General features: G+C 32.1%; 1 protein-coding gene and 1 long non-coding RNA gene across 2 annotated transcripts; both read left to right on the top strand.

Moving 5' to 3' along the window:
* Positions 1-3,165: 3,165 nt before the first annotated feature.
* Positions 3,166-19,332, top strand: LOC127730549 (uncharacterized). Its single transcript, XM_052238992.1, has 9 exons — positions 3,166-3,264; positions 4,242-4,933; positions 5,551-5,704; positions 6,459-6,545; positions 6,828-7,133; positions 7,709-7,900; positions 9,101-9,136; positions 18,819-18,863; positions 19,223-19,332. Exons 2-8 carry the CDS (start codon positions 4,247-4,249, stop codon positions 18,833-18,835), a joined length of 1,479 nt encoding a protein of 492 aa, XP_052094952.1. The 5' UTR covers positions 3,166-3,264; positions 4,242-4,246; the 3' UTR covers positions 18,836-18,863; positions 19,223-19,332.
* On the top strand, positions 10,224-11,485 carry LOC127730562 (uncharacterized). Its single transcript, XR_007995152.1, has 2 exons — positions 10,224-10,468; positions 11,366-11,485. It is a non-coding gene; the product is annotated as an uncharacterized LOC127730562 (long non-coding RNA).
* Positions 19,333-20,675: the final 1,343 nt, after the last annotated feature.

Raw genomic sequence — 20,675 nt, 5'->3', positions numbered from 1 at the left:
GTCATAATTATTAATTAACTGTTTACAAAACTTTTTTCGAAATACTAAGGAATTTCTACCCCAGGAATAGATTACCTTAGCTTTATTTGGCAAAACCTTTCGGAATTTTGGGTCCTAAGTGCGCTTCAACTTCATACTTTATTTGGGCCTTTTAACTTTATTGATTTGAGCGTCACTGGTGAGTCTTTTGTAGACGAAACGATCGTCTGGCGTACAAAATAGTCTTTTGAAGAGCATTGATCACAGGCACTTGTCACAGAAATTTTTTTCCCTATATACCTTAATATAACAAGGTATATAGGGGGAAAAAATTCTGAGACAATTGCCTGTGGCATTGATTGCCAAATATTCCGAAAGGTTAAGCCAAATACAGCTAAGAGATCTTTTATTGAGTAGAAAATCCTTCGTATTTCCAACAATTCAAAGAACTTAACTCCAGTTCGTACCATCAGCAAAATACTTCGGAATATGAAATACAAAATAACTTATCTTGGAACCAACATAAAGATACTATAAAAAAAGACGGATTCCACCAGTATCTTCCTTAATTGAAACCTGCATGGTTACGCCAAACACCATAACGATACTATAGAAAAGGCAAATTCCACCAGTATCTTCCTTAATTGAAAGCTGCATGATTGACCGCAAAACACCATAAAGATACCATAGAAAAGGCGAATTCCACCAGTATCTTCCTTAATTGAAATCTGAATGGTTGATTGCCAAACACCAAAGCGAATTTTACACCGCTCTTTTTCGTCGTCTTGTTGAACAGATACTCGTATGAAACTGCAACTGTTCATAGGTAATAACATGTTCAAAGGTGATTTGTCTGCAAAGACTTGAGCTGTCAAAGCAGGGTAACCAAAATGCCCAGCAAGTTAAAATGGTGATAAAATGGGACTCTCTATAAGAACGACGGACAAGATCCCAACTTGTCGTGATGTTCAAAATACAACATCAATTTGTTTCAATTCCAGCTCCAACTTATCTTGTACCGTTCACAAGATCGAATCGAGTTCACGAAAACCGCTTTTAAAAACGACATATATCAGAATACGCGTATACAAATACTCATTCTTTCAAACAGCTATTCGGCTCTGTAACACATCGCCAGTAACAGTTGAAAGACTTCGGTCTCTGGAACAATTTATCAGAGTCATTACAAGATCCAACTGACACCATAAGACACTTCCAGATTTTATCACCGTTCTGTTTTGGAAACGGTATAGATCTCAACGTTAGTATATACTATACTTCCATTCCTGGTCTCAGCACAAAGGCTATATTTTCTAGTTTAGAAGTCTGTATTGAAGAAGAAGAAGAAGAAGAAGAAGAAGAAGATTCCCACTGGTTAACTGTGAGATTTAAGCAAGTACAGTATACCTTCTTCAGTGTTTTATTAACCAATTGTGTCTTATTCCCGAATGTTACATAATGACTGAACTCAAATTCGTATGGCGGGTGATGCATGCATATCAGTAGATGCTAATCCTGTTGATGCATCCGGTCTCGCTCCTTTTGGAGTGTATGCGATTCTCTCAGTTTTTGTTTGTTACCTTGATTTGTCTCAGTAGATTTGAACATCGGTGAACTACTGTCGCTTTAATTCTACATTCCAGCTGTGTAAAAAAAGTAACTGGTAAAAGTATCTTGGTAGTAATATTGTTAGGGATAATTATGTGATGTTGAAAAGCATCCCCGAGATAAAATTGAAGGACATTGAAATAACACTTTATAAATATGATGCTTTCGAAGTGCTTTTTAGGGTTAAACGTCACCAGGAACACTCCGCCCATTTAATTTGAAAACCAAGGATGTATAATATAGGCTTGAAAACTTAAGCATGAAGCCTGTTTTTAAACATGTACTTGACATGAATATTAAATGAGATTGTAATACCATTAATGGTTAAAAATACACCTAATGTATAACCAAATCCGGAAAAGGGATCAGAGCTTTGCACGAGTGAGATATAATCCTTAATTCAAAATATTTTCAAGATTTTATAACAGCAAATTTCAATCAAACAATATCAGTATTTTCATGCCAGGACCGAAGTAGTGGCTACTGAGCTGGTGTAATGCTCCTCGGGGATTATCAGTCAACCAGCAGAGGTATCGACCCTGTGGTATTAATAACATTAACGGAACAAATTGTATTGCATTATAGATATAAATAAGAAGATGTGGTATGAGTGCCATTTCGACAACAGATGTCTCTTGAGTAATGTTCGAGGCCATATACGAAAAAACAATATTTGAAAAATCAAAACCTAAACAAATATTGAAGAGCTGAAAATCTTCTTCGTTCCAAAAAAGGACCTAAATAATAGCCAAATACAGACAAAAAATCAGAGCTTTGCACGAGGAAAATTTACTGATTACTTGATTTTTGAAAAAATCCCAAAATTTGATTACAGCAAATTTCGATTAAATAATATCCGAAGTACTGGCTACTGGGCTGGTTATACCCTCGGTACCATTGTTACCAATGTTACCAAACAGTTTTTAGATGATAATTTTATTTCGACAATTAATGTCTCTTTAGTGATTTATCTGGGATAAACGAAAGTCCAGATAATAAATATTAACGGAGAGGAAGTCATAAGTTTATCTGAATATAACATTCATGTATTTAGCTAGATTTTTTTTTCGTCTTGTCTTTAAGAGTGTATAGATTTAGTTTTTTTATTAGAACAAGAACAAGTGGTCTAGCAGGACATTGTACCAGTTGGAATACCGACTAGAACACCGACAGTCTGTTGAAATGTCAGTCACCATATGTTGTCGATCAAAGAGTCCATCATTTCACAATTCCTTCTATGGAGTTTCTATTACTGGAATTCGTTTTGATCTTAAGAAGTAGAAGATTCCAAATCGCAATGAAAAACCAAAAAACCTCTTAGTCTCTAATAGTTGTGAACTTTTAGACATCATCGAATCTTTACATATGGATTCGTCATTAAACTGATATCAACTCTCTTGATCAATTCAGACAAACTTGTATCCTAGTGATAATCTGCAGTTAATTTTCAAAATGTAGGGCTTGGGCATACACTTTTTGGACATTTGCCCAACAATTCACGAAGAGGATCAGTATTGACAATTCAAGGTAACTTTTGATAGATATACTGAAATATCAAATATTAAAATGTGTCCGTGTTTATCTGTTTTATTCAGAGGTTGTGGTATTCAGCTTTACTCGATCTATTTTTGTTCCAGGGAAACTCCTTCCTTAATCGCAGTATACTGACAGTATTTTGTAAGTTTTGATTAAATATATGCAAGAGTTATTTGAACATCAATAATTTGTTTTATTATTTGTATTTTGTCAAGTTTTTTTGCAGCAAAACTTATTTTGATATATTTTACTTTCGATTTCATGACTCAGCCTGTTTATAGACTGTTTAATATATATATTTTACCTTATATGTTGACGGTTTGGTGTCTTGACGCGTAATTTCTAACATTAAAACGAATTATAAATCACCTTTCATTGTGTTTTTTTTGCTAAAATTGATAACTTCTCATTTTCAATGAAAGTCTCCGGACAATGAGTTATATACTCAACTTTTTCAACACGACACAACCAAGCATGTTATTCGACCTAAATATACTGCTGGAACAATGTCATTATTATGATTTCCGTGCGGACAACACCTGCTTCTGGAATCATTTTCAGTGGGTACTCTTGTGACCAAAAGTTTTACACCCGATCTACCTAATGTGCTGTTGGCTTTTCAACCAGTACCGAAGTATTGCTACGTACTGGACAAATGGTATCATCGGGGACTGATAGTCCACCAGCAACGGTTCCGACCCAAAATGATATAATGTAATAACAATACGTGCTTTTCGAACGACCTTCATCATGCATGCTTATTACCCGAAAAGTTTTAAAAGCCAAATTTTAAAATGTTTTTAGAGCATACAAGCAAATAGGCTTTAAAAGAACTGCCAAAATCAAAAGCAACTGAATTTGGAAATACTAGTAAATCAAAATGAATTATGAAATAATTCAAATTGATGTACATAACGTACTAATGTTGTAGGTTTTTTTTACAATTATTATCTCATGCATGTTTATGTAGACCAAACACCATGAATAAAACTTTATCAATCTGAGACTTTTTAGTCTCGAGTTCCTTAACATTTTCCTACCATGAAACAGACATAATATATATTACAACGTATCAGGTCTATAAAAGTACTGATAATACCCCTGTACTATTTTTTCAGTCAAAATGTCTAGCAGAGAAGAGACAAATTTTGTGAGACTACTGATGTTTTCAGTTGACTTATCAGCAGATGTCATCAGAGCTTTTACGGAATCTAAAATTTTATGTAACTATGAAAACAGTTTTACACACTTTTTAGATGCACACAAACATGATTTGTTTCATTCATGGATACCAAATACTCATTGTTGTCAATGTTCATCAGTCACCATGGGAACGGCTCTTACCAAGAAAATGGCTGAGATAGATGAGGCAATTTTCAATAAGATGTATGACAAGAGCGGATCAACAAATCTAGGTCATTTTAAAAAAGGTATTCATGGGTCTGTCACCCAACACTGTTTGTGTCGGATAACTCCAAGGTTAGGCCTACGTTTAGAAGACATAGATGTAAGTCTTCTTTGTAGTATCATCTTCAACTGTGTCAAACTTCACAAGCAGGACTTTGAACGGATGAAAAGTATTCGACAGCAGAGATGGGACGTTTTCCGTGCAGCTATAACTAGGCGCTATTCAGATGAGGATTTCACAGTGGTTTGGAACAATCTAGAAAAGGCAGTTGTTGGAATAGTTCAGGAACATTTTATTCCATCTTATGGACGAATTGTAGAGCATCAGATCAAACTAATTAAAATAGCAGACGTTGAAAAAGTAGATATGAATGACCTGTTAGAAAAACTATCCAAAGATAAGGTATCGTATATGTATTTTGCTTCACTTTTGTTGTAGCCTGTCAAAACTGAGGTTGTGAGTTCGAATCCCGCACGTGGTAGGTGCGCTCGACGCAATCTTAATTGACTAGAAGATCGGTGGTTCTCTCCGGACACTCCGTCTTCCTCCACCAATAAAAACTGACCGCCTCGAGATAGCACAATAGTGCTGAAAGTGGCGTTTAAAAACACCAATTAACCAATCAACCAATCAATTTCTCTTGTTGTCACAGTGTAAACAAAAAAAAAACGAAAAAAAAACTTTAAACAGATTTAATCATTCTCGTTGTTTTTCCTGTAATTTTAATTTAAAAAAAAATATATGAAAATTATCATGAACTAAAGACATATTTTATGAATTCCCAGATAATTTGTCTATTCAGTACCTTACTGAATCAGTTATCAGAATACCAGTCTGACGGGAGTACCTAGTTAGATTCTAATAGCAATAATGAAAATGTAACAGTGTAGCATGTTACGGATTATGATAAAACTAACACTATTTTTTGTTTCGGCAAATATGTTTATATATACGTAAAATCATCAACTAAAAATAATGGCACACGCATTATAATTAATATGCTTGTGTTACTTTTTAAGAAAATTGGTCAAGTTTTGACTACAAGAATGAACGGCATCACTAATGCTCTTAGAGATGAAACGATGTTGAGACAGTCACAAAATCAGTATAATAGAGACCAGCATATTGAACTAGAACTGGATAGATTGGAAGATAAAGAAAACACTCAGAGACGTAATTAATGTTAAAATTTACTATTTATAGAAGTACCGCGTAGGGATTGAAAATAAGTAAACAATGTAGTTTTTGTAAACGATTGACAGAATATTTTGCTACATGTAGCAGATAGTTTGATTTTCATGAAGGAAAAACTATTCAAATCGAAATAGATAATTTTCTTATTAAATGAATGACGAAATAATATTCTTTTTATCATTATTAAAAAACTGAGAATATTTTCAAAGGATTCAAAAATGGAAACTTGTTGTCTGTTACATTAAAACTCTAACGTAGTTGCATTATTTTTTATTTTAATGTAAACAGTGTATTGTTTAATATTATAATAAGAGATAAACTTCAGCTGTTTACGGATATCCAATGTTATTTACTGAAACTAATCCAAATTGGATGAGAAATTACAAATAAATGTAAATCCAGAAGTCCATTACTACGATTGACTTATCATTCTTATCGCTTTATCATAATACTTTTAACAGAAATTGATAACTTCCTTTAAAGACAGCAACATGATAAATATCTTTGTGTATCACATCAGAGTCAATTGCCTCTTTTTCTTACACATAACAACATTATCACAAAGATTTGGTTAATCTTAATATCGATTTGCACTTTATCGCTTTCTTAAGTCATGTTCTTTCAAAAATGAGACCAGTGACATGACGCTGGTCGTTACATGTATTGTATAATTAAGCAATGCGTATACCTAATAATAAAGCTTTAGTAAAGAACAGGACATTTGTAATTTCAGAATTTTTCTCTGAAAAAGTGAAGCTTGTACGTTTTGACGTAGACCACACGACATTGAGATGTCCAGGTAGATCAGTTGAAATTGAAGGTATGAAATCAAACGTCCAGTCATATTTTCGTTAATCATTTAGGCATCGCTTAAATTCAGAAGCAGACTATTTATAAAAGAAAAAAATCTTATCTATTTATTTAAGATTATAATAGTATGTAGGAATTATTATTTAATATAGTTTTTATACAGACCATATTCACATAAAATGTATTTCCGTAGATTCAACTGTGTGTTTTATGTTCAGCTTAACTTTCTTCCTTTCACTATGAAACAGAGAACGCTATCATTTACACATATATAATTTGATATTTTCCACAGGAAGGAAACTTTTTCACTTTAAGCTTGAAACTCCATCAACATGGGATAACTGTAGAATGGTTGCCAGCCTGAAAAAAGTGATACCAACATGGAATGAAGATGACTATTACTTCCAAATACTGTCAGCAAGGATAGGATCATTGGTAATCAAAACCACCGCTAATCCTGATGTTATGAACGATAGAGAAACATTTCAAAATGCTGTCAAATCATTCTTGAAGAAGTTGGTTGAAGTGTGTGAAATAGATACTAGCGTTCCCGTAACAGTTCCTGTAGAGATAAATATATCTGGAACTCCATTTACAGGTACAGCATATGTAAATAAGAAGATTTTGTAAACGATCTTTAAACAATCTGTTTAAAACAATCTGTTTAAAACAAAGTAGTATAATTAGTGGAAATTTTTCTGCAAAGTAAAATTAATTAAATACTTTTTCACCTTGCATATGTTTTCATTCGACTGTGGATTTTTTTACTTACACATTAACGTAACAACATAGAAAAATTATATTTTTGAATGGACCGTTTTTGTTAGGTTGTCTATTGTAATAGACACATTTTTTAATGCTTTGAATATATAAGTCTATTGGAATTCCTAAAAAGACGGAATTTTTATTCTATTGAACCTGCAAGTAATTTGTGGCTCTGTGAATCTTCAAATAGATATAAAGTTATGCAATAACCCAGTTTTCAAACTCCTGTTAAAAAACCGTCGTGGATGATCAACATATTACAAAACTGTGTCTTACTGCGATTTGATGTTTTATTCTTTAAAGCCATTTTTACATATTAAAGTAACACAATAAAATATTTCTAACATGAAATCAAATATACAAAAACATATAATTGTGACTGTGCTTCATAGTAAAAATTACTTGTAGACAATGAAGGCAGTGCAGCCACAGCCTCTGGGGCTGTAGATGAAGCTAGTGGTAGTATTGGTGATCAGATACAGTTGAATATTGCAATGTCATCTCAGGACTGTCTGCATTGTAAAGACAAAGATGATATAATAGAAAGACTAAAGAGAGAACTGTCGGAGAAGAATGCATACATAGCTGAACTTGAAAATAGTAAGTATGGTTATTATGTAAGAAATCTTGTAGACTCGACGGGTTATTTTTAACACGACTAACAAACAATAAGTCATTCTATGGTACATATTTGTTGTTTGGAAAAGATCGTTTACAAAACTTCGGGAAATAATGAGGACAACGATGACATTAACCATTTTGATATAAAAATAGTGGGAAAGGAAAACTTATCGAGAGGTGATACGCTCATTGACTTACATTATTGTACAAAATTACAAACTATATTACCCTACTTAACTCATCAATATTTTACATGAAATGTTCCATGATTTACATGAATATAACACTTATTATGTCTTTCCTTTCAACCTATTGTTTCAAGAACACCTTCAAACTCTTTTCTCTCGTCAACAGCGAAATCATGGAACTCGCAGACTAATGCATGTTAAATTTTTCTTACTTTCTTAAATTATTTCAAAAGCAAATGTACGATATATTACTATGATGGTTCGTGTTAGAAAGCCGAATAGATCCAACACCATGACAAAAAAGGACATATAAAACGTCATGTCAAAAACTTGTCAAAAATGATTTAAAAGTTAATTCTATATATATTATTATGATGTGTTTTTTTATAAAATAAAAAGTGAGTGCGCAATCAAAATCGTTAAGTTGAATAGCGCCAACACCCATAAAAGACGTAAAACAAACAACAGTTAGCCCCAGAAAAAAGTACATCAATTTTTTTTAAAGATTGAGTATCCTAACCGCTATCAAAGCCCGATGTTAATTCGTGTGCTCAGAAAATGTCAGACGTTTTAGCACAACTAATGACATCCAGCACGTTACTTTGTGTTAACATCTGTATTAACTGGTGACATGGCAGTATAGAGTAGTGGTAGACAGTAGACTCTACAAAATTTATAAACCATCGGTTTATATAAATTCTGTAACTGTTCAAATGTTTAACTGAGTATTGATAGTGAACTTAAGTGGTACAAAATTGATAATTTGGAATAGGATTCTTTGTGACTTAGATTAACACATTTCACATTTAATAGCCAAATAACCCATACATTAATCTTTAATTTATTTCATATTTGGTAAAATGGTAATGAAATATTGAGAATTTATCATAAGGAACATTTGGTCACAGAAATGATGTAATAACATGCATTTTATTTGTACCGAAAGTCTTAATGAAATAATTGTGTTAATGAACATGTGAATATTTTACAGAGTTGACAAACAAGTCCAATGAAACTGGCAAATCAGGTATGTATCCCTTTTCCCTTGCATTCGGTTTTAGACGTTGTAGATCAAGTAATCAACTGAATGTCTCCAGTATGAATACACAGAGAAATCATGTTCAATGATATAACAGCAGAATCCGTAATATTGAACATAAACACTACAACAATAGTTTCAGAGCGGATGGACTGATGAAACAACTTAAGATATTTACCTATTTCATAATATAAGCAGTCAAAATACCCCCAAAAAATCAACAATAACAAAAAACTAGAAGTAATATTACGTCTGCAAAAGGTTAACAGCAGAAGATATATTGTACTTTCAGCACATACATATTGAGATTGAAATCACAATGTCGTCTCCCTTTCTTATTTCATGACTTATTAACTTGTTTTCTGCCGGTTTCTTGTGAGGATTTGTTTTTCTTTATCTAGTTTTCTGTTTAAAAAGTAAAATAACAAAAATACCGAACTCCAAGGAAAATTCAAAATGGAAAGTCCTTTATCAAATGGCAAAATCAAAACCTCAAACACATCAAGCGAATAGAAAACAACTGTCATATTCCTGACTTGGTACAGGTATTTTCTATGTAGAAAATGGTGAATTAAACCTGGTTTTATAGCTTTTTTATTTTGATAAAAGTTGGAAGTAACGCAAACACAACAGAAATATAGTTACCATTTTACACCCGTGTATCGAATAATTCAATGCTTATTACCACAAAACACAGATCAAGTTTGAATTTTGGTGGCCTCACTTTAACCTTTCTAGAGTTATGCCCCTTTATAAATGGAAAAATTGCTAAATTTTTAGTTTCCATTCTGTAACTTAAGTTTCCCTCAACCAAATGTTATGAAACTTATACATAATGTTTATTACCACAAAACACAGGTCAAGTTTGAATTTTGGTGGCGTCACTTTAACCGTTCTAGAGTTATGCTCCTTTATAAATGGAAAAATTGCAAAATTTTTCGTTTCCGTTCTCTTACTTAAGTTTGCCTCAATCAAATACTATGAAACTTATACACAATGCTTATTACCACAAAACACAGATCAAGTTTGAATTTTGGTGGTGTCACTTTAACCGATCTAGAGTTATGCCCCTTTATCAGTCTGGGAATTCATGGCAAGCCATAACTCTACAATGTTATGGTAACCCATAACCTTTCAATGTTTTGAGATACCAATACCTAATCCTCTTTCATTTTAGTACGGTGACGTCTTCATTATCGCTTTCGTTATATTCCGGATCTCAAACCGTTACCTCACCGAAGTCGGTATTTTGTTTACATTGACATCCGGGTCAGTGTGTAAAAATGGACGAACAACAACCTTCGACATCGCATTCAAGGGGTACGTAAATTAGCCGACTGCGGCAATATTATATGTTACTCATGAATGAACCTGCATGAAGTGTTATACAAATGATTAATTTACATTTTACAATACTCAAACACGCAATTACGCTTTTATTTAAAGAAATTACGCTTTTCCAAACTCGTTCAAAAAATAAAATATACACGAAAGTTATGGTTAACCCTAACTTTATTCACCTGAATGGTTACGGTTTACCAAAACAAAAGTAAGGTTACGGATATCCGTAACTTCAATAGGGAGCAGTTGTTTATTTCATTGAAAAAGCTGACAAAATGATTGATACCCATAACAGATAAAGGCAGTTCTTGTCTCAATGAAAAAAGGGGGGTTGCCAACATGTAAATATACATGAAATAAAGCTCATGTTATATATGCATGGTATCTTGAAGAGTAAAATTTCAAAAAAAATACTGGAGAACAGAAAAAGTTCAGACTAATAGTATTTTATTAATTTTTAATTTTATTACTGTTAAATTTAAAATAAAATAGCCCTAGATAGACATCTTCATATTTATATAGCTGATAACCGTCAGCTGATGCAATTACGATATTTGCACATTAACCGTCACGGGTAACATTAATGTATTGGCCAAAATGCAAAAGCATGCAAACCATAGATAAACAAACAGTGATATAACTGTGAAATTTAGAGTAAACTAGCCCAAGATAGACATCTTCATATTCAGCATGGCATATTGCTCTCTTAACACGGTCAGCCATTTATCGTCCCCTTCCGACAGACTATCATCGTTATTTGTTTCAAAACTTTAAAGAGGAGGGGATGTATATCCTTTAGGCAACGTGAATCGTTCTCTATTAAAGGAATGTGCAAGAAGTTTATATATGAATGTAAGATTATTTTTTTTCTTTCAGAAGCATGGCACAGCAAGAAAAAGATATAAGACACAACAAGACATTCCAAGTGATTTTGAATAAGACAATTGATTGACTTTTTCAATGTATTCTTAAATAAATCAAATAGTTGATGTAAAATGGTGTTTTGTTCTCATCTCTTAAGCCAATTATCAATAATTATTGACTTAAAATTTACCCCTTTTAGAAGTGTAACGTTTTAGTTTAGAAAGAGAAGTTATATTGAAAAATCTGAATTTGGGACACAAGTTTTAGTCAATGTAATTTCAACTTAAAAATGTGTATAATGTTTGCATATAATGTCCAATGGCAAATATGGCATGCATGTTCAGGTTGACATATTCATGATGTGTATAAGATGGGTAATAAAAGTTGAGAGTGAAAAACTAAACATTATACCATTGTGGTAGGAATGTGGGCTTTCTTGCACTGTCTGTAATCTGTCCACCTATATTTGTCGATTTTGTCCAACAAATATTTTCTTACTGTTTTTCCCAAAACTGCTGATCAAGATGAGTTCATATTTGATGAGCTGCTTGATAGTGATGAACTGTGATGTGTGAACATTTTTGTATCTGGCACCTGTTTCCTGTTTGCTTATACATTGCATTTCAAAATGTTGAATGTTCCCAAATTTTTCATTACTTTTATTAGCTCACCTGGCCCAAAGGGCCAAGTGAGCTTTTCTCATCACTTGGCGTCCGTCGTCGTCCGTTGTCCGTCGTCTGTCGTCGTTAACTTTTACAAAAATTTTCTCCTCTGAATTTACTGGGCCAAATTTAACCAAACTTGGCCACAATTATCATTGGGGTATCTAGTTTAAAAAATGTGTCCGATCAAGATGGCCGCCATGGCTAAAAATAGAACATAGGGGTAAATTGTAGATTTTGGCTTATATCTCTGAAACCAAAGCATTTAGAGCAAATCTGACATGTGGTAAAATTGTTTATCAGGTCAAGATCTATCTGCCCTGAAATTTTCAGATGAATCGGACAACCTGCTGTTGGGTTGCTGCCCCTGAATTGGTAATTTTAAGGAAATTTTGCCGTTTTTATACGGCCGCAAAAAAATTTTGAGGTCGTATATTGGTATGACGTTGGCGTCGTCGTCGTCGTCGTCGTCGTCGTCCGGCGTCGTCGTCCGAATACACAATGGTTTTCGCACTCTAACTTTAGTTTAAGTGAATGGATCTCTATGAAATTTTACCATAAGGTTCAATACCGCAATAGGAAGGTGGGGATTGATTTTGGGGGTTATGGTACCAACAGTTAAGGAATTAGGGGCCAAAAAGGGGCCGAAAATAAGCATTTTTGTAACTTCCAGACATAACTTGTGTGTTAGCATATGGATCTCTTTGACATTGTACCACAAGATTCCATATCACAAAGGGTCAATGCTGGGATTGATTTTGGGGTTAATTGCCTCAAAATTTTAGGAATAAGGGGCCAAAAGGGGGCAAAAAACAAGCATTTTTCTAGTTTCATGACAATAACTTGTGTGTAAGTGTATGGATCTTTCTGAAATTTTACTACAAGGTTCCATTTCACAAAGGGATAGCTGGAATTGAGTATTGTGGTAATTGCCCAAAACGTTTAGTAATAAGGGGCCTAAAAAGGGGTTTAAAATAAGCATTTTTTAGTTTCTAGACAATAACTTGTGTTCAAGTGTATGGATCTCTCTAAAATTGTATTACAAGGTACCATACCACAAAGGCAAGGCTGTTATTGAGCTTGGTTTGGGGGGAAAGGGGGGGTGGGGGTGATGAATCATAAGGGGGGCGGGGGTCAAAAAAGGGGTAATTTTTTTTTTTCCTTTTTTTTTTGTTTAAAATTTACATTTTAAGTTAGTTATTTTTTATCACGAAGAGAAAGTAGGAATTGAGTTTTGGGGTTAATTGCTCAAACATTTATGAATAAGGGGCCAAATATTGGTCGAAAATAAGGATTTTTTTAGTGTGCTCTAATGTTTAAGGAATAAGGGGAAAAAAGGTTAAAAAACAAGGGTTTCCATTTTAATAGACAAATAATTGAGTAAAGAACATTATTTAAAAGCAGTGTAAGGTTGGTAATTCAAACTCATTTAAATATCTCATCTACACTGCTTTTAAATTATGTAAATTGGAAATTTGCCAATAACTTTATTGTTAATAAATGCATTGGAAATTTGCCAACAATTTTAGTGTAATAAACTTCATTGGAAATTTGCCAATATAAAATTTTGCTGATGAAGGTTTTTTGTTTACCTTTAGCCTTGACTATGAAGTCATTTTCTATTTTTATAGCCTTATGATGTAGTTGAATTATTTAATACTTTTATGATGTGTTTAAATGGGGTTTTATCATGTTTATGGTTGCAAATTTATTGTTTTAGTATAATAAACTCCATTTAAAATTTGCCAATAAAAAAAATTTTTGTTTATTTTTAGCTATGATTATGATGTCATTTTCTATTTTACTTTTATGGTTGCAAAGAAATTTTTATTTTTAGATATTACTGTTAAATGATGCTGATTAAGGTTTTTGCTATGTTTAGCCATGACTATGATGTCATTTTCTATTTTAATATCTGTTATGATGTATTCAAATGGGCTTTTATGGTTACAAAGGAATTTTATTTTTAGATATTACTAAAAAAAGTTGCTGATGCTGATTAAGGATTTTGTTTATTTTTAGCCATGACTATGATGTCATTTTCTATTTTAATACCTTTATGATGTAATTTCCATTTTTAGATATTACTGTTAAATGATGCTGATTAAGGGTTTTTTGCTATGTTTAGCCATGACTATGATGTCATTTTCTATTTTAATATCTTTATGATGTATTTAAATGGGCTTTTATGGTTACAAAGGAATTTTATTTTTAGATATTACTTTAAATGTTGCTGATTAAGGATTTTTGTTTATTTTTAGCCATGACTATGATGTCACTTTCTATTTTAATACCTTTATGATGTATTTGAATGGGCTCCCATGTATTTAGATTTTTGATTATTTATACATGTTACCAAATTGGTCCACATTGAACAAAAACGGTCCAAATTTCAACTTTATTACATTACATCAAACATTGAATTCTACATATTCTTTGATATATTGAAATTAACAAACAATTTAGTTTATGGAGATTCCACCATAATAGGTAAATTAAATTTTTTCCAGTTCTTACACCACATCCATCCTGTGTCAGAAACCTATGCTGTGTCAAATATTTAATGACAATCCAAAGTCATAGCTATATCAAGCTTGAATTTTGTGTCCATACTTGCCCCAACTGTTCAGGGTTCGACCTCTGCGGTCGTATCAAGCTGCGCCCCAGCGAAGCATTTTATTGGTTATTATCTTGAATATTATTATAGATAGAGATAAACTGTAAACAGCAATAATGTACAGCAAAGTAAGACCTACAAATAAGTCAACATGATCAAAATGGACAATTGACCCCTTAAGGAGTTATTGCCCTTTATAGTCAATTTTTAACAATTTTCATAAATTTTGTAAATATTTGTTAATTTTTACAAAATATTTTCCACTGTAACTACTGGGCCAAGTTCATTATAGATAGAGATAATTGTAAGCAGCAAGAATGTTCAGTAAAGTAAGATCTACAAACACATCACCATCACCAAAACACAATTTTGTCATGAATCAATCTGTGTCCTTTGTTTAATATGCACATAGACCAAGGTGAGCGACACAGGCTCTTTAGAGCCTCTAGTTAGTAATGCTGCTGAACAGAATGACTTAAAATTTGGTAAGTGGCTTGACCATGATGAGTTGTGTCTGCCATTTTGGATGTGTCAAAATTTGTAGATATTTCTTGTATTTAGATACTTTGAATTGTTAATTTTCATATGCTTAGCAAAACAACTGATTTATTCTTGTTTGTATATAGAATGAATCACTGTGTATACATTAAACTAATGATTTGTTATATAAAAAAGCAGGAAACTCGATCAAAAGTACAGAAATTTTGTATTGATATGATCTAGATATCAATCAAAAACATCTTCTAAAAACATTTTGAAAACATTTTTTAAGGCACGGTCTCACTTGAAAGAAAACATCACAAAAACATTTTTATAACATTATTTGATATTCATGATGTCCTTCAAACGTTTCAGAAAATATTTCTAGAAAACATTTTTTAAAAGATTATCAAAATGTTTTATCCGCCATTGGTTTTCACATTATCATGATATTTCTTGACAACATTTTAATTATATTATGCAAATATATTAGAAAACGTTTAAGCAATATATATCCAACCATACATTTTTAGTTTTTCTCAAGTTTTTTTGTGATATTTTCATGACATTAGACACAACATTTTAATAACGTTTTAAAGATGTTTTTGTGTTTGCTGGGTTTATACTCCAATCAAATTTTATAGGACTAACATTTATATTTACTCTAATTCATTCAGTGGCGTAGCAAGGCCTTTTTTAAGTGTACGCCCGAACCTCAGCGAGGGGTCTGGATCCAGGGTGTAGCTCTGAAAGGGGCTCATGTGGGAGACCCCCCCCCCCCACGGAAGCTCACGCGTTATCGAGAAAGAGATACAGGAGATGTGGGGTGAAAATCACATACAGGAGACAAAATTCGAAATTATTTTATTTTCATATCACATGTTGTTTGGCAAAAATAGTACAATAAACGTTTTGCCTAGTTAAATCCTTAATGCTGTCTCCTTGAATTCAGACTATCAGACACCACCACTTTCATTGTTAACAAGATTTTATATATAATAAATTGCTTTGAACAATAGGAAATAGAGTAGAATTCACAGTAGATTCAGACTTTGACAGAAAATGAACAAATATGTAATATCATATCATTTGATTCATAAAGTTAATGTCGTCATTGAAGAAAGTATTACAAGCCTCATGTGCTTTTAACCAATTCTTTTAATTTATTTAGATTTAAATATTTTTTTCAAAAATCATGTGTACGGCCGGGCGTTTTGACGTAAACGTAGCTACGCGCCTGTCATTGTATTCTGAAATGGATGCCATGATCAGCATGGATCAGGAAGATACGAAATATAGCCTTTTGTTTATGGTATGGACTACCAAAACCTTTTTATGACTGAAGGTTATGGTAAACCCTAACTAGAAAGGTAATGGATGCCCATAACCTTATCAAGATAAATGAAAAATAATTTCTCCCACCCTCAAAATGCACAGTTATGGATATCCATAACTATGAAGGTTATGGGTTACCATAACATTGTAGAGTTATGGCTTGCCATGAATTCCCAGACTGTTTATAAAAGGAAAAATTGCAAAATTTTTATTTTCTTCTAAATATCAAGTTTATATAATATATTTTTAAAATTGGAGTTATCTTCCTTTGACCATGATTATAGTTGAATCAACTACAATCAATGCTTTATACAATGCAATGTTTAATTTTGACTTCCACTGATAAAACACAGATCAAGTTGAATTTGGGTAGTGTCACTTTAACCATTATTGAGTTATGCCCCTTTATAAATAGAAAGATTGCAAAATTTTTTAGTTTCCATTCTGTAACTGAAGTTTTCCCCAGCCAAACATTATGAAACCTATACACAATATTCATTACCACAAAACTCAGTAAGGATCAAGTACAATTTTTTTGTTTCAGTTCTCTAACTTGAGTTTGCCTCAACCAAATGTTATGAAACTTATACACAATGCTTATTACTACATAATACAGATTAGGTACGAAATTAGGTGGTAACACTTTTACCATTCTAGAGTTATGTCCCTTTATAAACATAAAAATTGCTGAATTTTTTAGTTTGTCTCAACCAAATGTTGTAAAACTTATACACAAACGTTCTAGAGTTATGCGTGTTTACAAATAGAAAAATTGCTGAATTTTTAGTTTCTGTTCTCTACTTAAGTTAGCCTCAACCAAATGTTATGAGACTTAGACACAATGCTTATTACCACAAATCTCAGATCAAGTTCAAATTTGGGTAGCGTCACTTTTACCGTTCTTCAGTTATGTCCCTTTATAACTATATGATATGCAAGCGGGGACATCATCTGTGTCCACATGTGGACACTATCCACATTTATTTTTTATATCTAGACTAGTATATAATTGTAGATATAAGACCAGAACCAATTTGTGTAAAAATATGAACTGAATAATTTATCTAACATATATTCAAATATTAATAATTTACTACCAGGTAAATTTCCGGAAAAGTAATAAATACAATTTCTGGAAACGTATACTTTAAGTTTCCGGAAACGTAGTATTGGAACTTTGAAAAATTAGCAGAAATGCTATACGCCCTAACAAACAGACATAATAGGTGAAAATGTCAAAAATCGGGGTACAGCAGTCAACATTGTGTTATAATCTTAATCACTATAAAAAAAATAACTATTTCAACAAAGAAAAAACAAAATGGCATATAGACACTCTATAGACAAAGTACATTAACAAAATAGAAAGACAAGAATATAAAAAAAATTATAATAGCACAACAACACAATGGCGGGATGTGTAAATACCAAGCCATTCCAAAAGAATATTACAAAAAATGGACTAAACAGTAAAGGTTTAAAATATACAATGAATTAAAAATATTGTGCTATATTTGATTTTCATTGTGTTTTAGAATTTAACTTAAGATAATAATCTGATGTGGACAACAGTTTTCGTGCTAATGACAATTATGATATTTCAGTCGGATATAATCATCAACAGTTGCCCTGTCACTTCCGTGTCCTAGGGAATGATGATTATCATTGGGAGTCCTTGTTATCCAAGTCTATCTAAGCATACGCTCTGCAAGATTAAAACTTTTTGATAATTTTCGTGCTCTCGAAACAAGTTTACAATTTTATGTTGCTTTTTAAAATATACAATGAATTAAAAGTATTGTGCTGTATTTGATTTTCATTGTGTTTTAGAATTAAACATAAAATTTTAAAGGTTTAAAATATACAATGAATTAAATATATGTTACACTTGAAAATAAGTACTTGTTTACACTTTTATCACATAAAATTCGCTAGAGATTTAAATGTTATTGGAATGCTAACTCATATCATCTACAGAAAGGTGTGGAAACCCTTGTCTGTGAAAACATTTTTTCAGAATATTGGCTTTTTCCCCAACTTTAATTAAAAAAAGAAACGATACCGAGTTGTTAAATTTTATGTTGCTTTTTATAGACAGCTTTGATATCTTGTGGCAACATTCATGATGCTTGTGATTTATATCATTCCCGTTTTGTACATTGTATGCTTATTTTCGACTACTATTTAATCACAAAAAATTCGTTAGAGATTTAAATGTGATTGGAATGCTAACTCATATCATCTACAGAAAGGGGTGGAAACCCTTGTCTGTGAAAACATTTTTCAGAATATTGGCTTTTTCCCAACTTTAATTAAAAAAAGAATCAATACAGAGTTGTTAAATAGTTGTCAAATATTTTTATATTTGTAGGTGAAAAAGCAGAATAAGCTTATCTCAATAGTAAGGACTTATAAGGTTAGTCAACACTTATTTAATTAGATCACTCAGGATCGATGTTCGTAGAGTTAGGCAAGGATTGAAAGAAGTTCGGGTAGCTAAGACTTAAATGTTCTACATGGAAGATTATTAGAGTATTTATTCTTTATATCACCCAAATGATTGACAAAATGATTTCAAAGAATAATGCAACCTAAAATAATTCTTGCTAACTTTTTATAGCTAAGAAGACATATGTATTACACTTGAAAATAAGTACTTGTTTAAACTTTTATAAAGTTACTTTGGTGACTAATATGGATATGTGACACTAGAATTTGTTTCGAATCAGAGATAGTTGTTTTATAAGTAATTTGCATTTATTTTTTTTATTTCAGATGTTATCATGACTTCAGCAATGACTAGATTTTATAAACAAGAATTAATCAGTTTATATGTGAATGTGTGATAGTGAAAATAATAGTATAAATGAAAAATTTTAATTTCAGTTATCTTTTGATATACTTTTTGTGCCATTTTCCAATATCTACATCCAATTAAATTTTGTAAAGCTGACGTCCTGAACTTTTTTAGGTTAGTCTTCCGTTCCTTTTGAATTCCAACCGAAGATGAAGACCTACATCAGCTTTCACTGTACTGAATACTCATATTACATGTGCCTATACAAACAACCTTATATTGCTTGGTCTGCCAAATGTTCTATGAAATAAATTTCTTAATAACTTACATCTCTTTTCAAAGTAAAATTACACTATATAAATTTAGTGCGTCCAAAACACTTTTCTAGAAATGATTATTTTTTGAACGCTCAAACCCAAACACTTAAAAGCCAAAAAAGTATAAATACATGTACCTTTAAAAATGTGAAAAGCAATATAAGTTATAACTTAAAGGGAAATAAAAGGTATAGTCAAATTCATTTAATGTCAACTTCGCCTGATGATATTTAAACCTTAGTTTCTTGATGCTTTCTTCAATTCACCAACAGAAAATTTAAGAAAGGATTGTTTTAAATCATGTCAGGACCGAAGCACTGACTTCTGAGTTAGTGATACCCACCAGGACTGACAGTCCATCAGCAGCGGTATTGATCCAATTATAGAAAACGAAAATTAAACACTTTATAGAATTTCGTGCATCCTAACTGTCCTCCTAACTGAACTTGGGCATTCAATTGTCTAAACCGGGTTTCATGATTACTGTCTAACTTCCCTAGCTAGGGGCGTTGTGAATTAGATAAGGGTTCTTAAATAATCAAAGCGTCTAATAGTGAACACACAGTTTAAGGTCTTTACATCGTATCACAGTATATGATATTTGTCTATTCTTAGATATAAACACTTAAAGATAGATTAAATGCATTAGTCCAATTTTGTGTATAAAAATGTAGAAGGAACAATCATACTTTGTTAAAAATTCACTCTCATTGATAAAAGTACTCTAAAACTGACATAATCATGATATTTCTTCTTTTTAATATTTACAACTTTTTTGTTATCTAAGGTGGACGTTTTTTTCAGCCTCCCAATGGAACCAACTCTACTCTCCTTTTCGATGTTTTTTCCCCTCTAATCATTGAGACATGCTTCATAATATTCTTTCTCAAGCGGAAAGAAAAGATCGCGTTATGCTATAAAATTGGGTTGGTTGAGAACTCAACTACAAAAAGAACACTTATCCTATTGTAAACTTTCAAGTTTTATGAAGCAGCACCTGCATTTGAATTATGTTTCTCTCAGGTAATATGAAATTTCATGGTTTACGTTCCCTATCATGGTTACTGCTTGAGGACACCATTTAACGAAATTTAACTTATCATTTTAATTTTAC

The sequence above is a fragment of the Mytilus californianus genome, unplaced genomic scaffold (genome assembly GCF_021869535.1).
Source record: "Mytilus californianus isolate M0D057914Y unplaced genomic scaffold, xbMytCali1.0.p SCAF_2, whole genome shotgun sequence".
In the NCBI taxonomy this organism is placed as follows: domain Eukaryota; kingdom Metazoa; phylum Mollusca; class Bivalvia; order Mytilida; family Mytilidae; genus Mytilus; species Mytilus californianus.
This window is presented reverse-complemented; position numbering and strand designations above follow the sequence as displayed.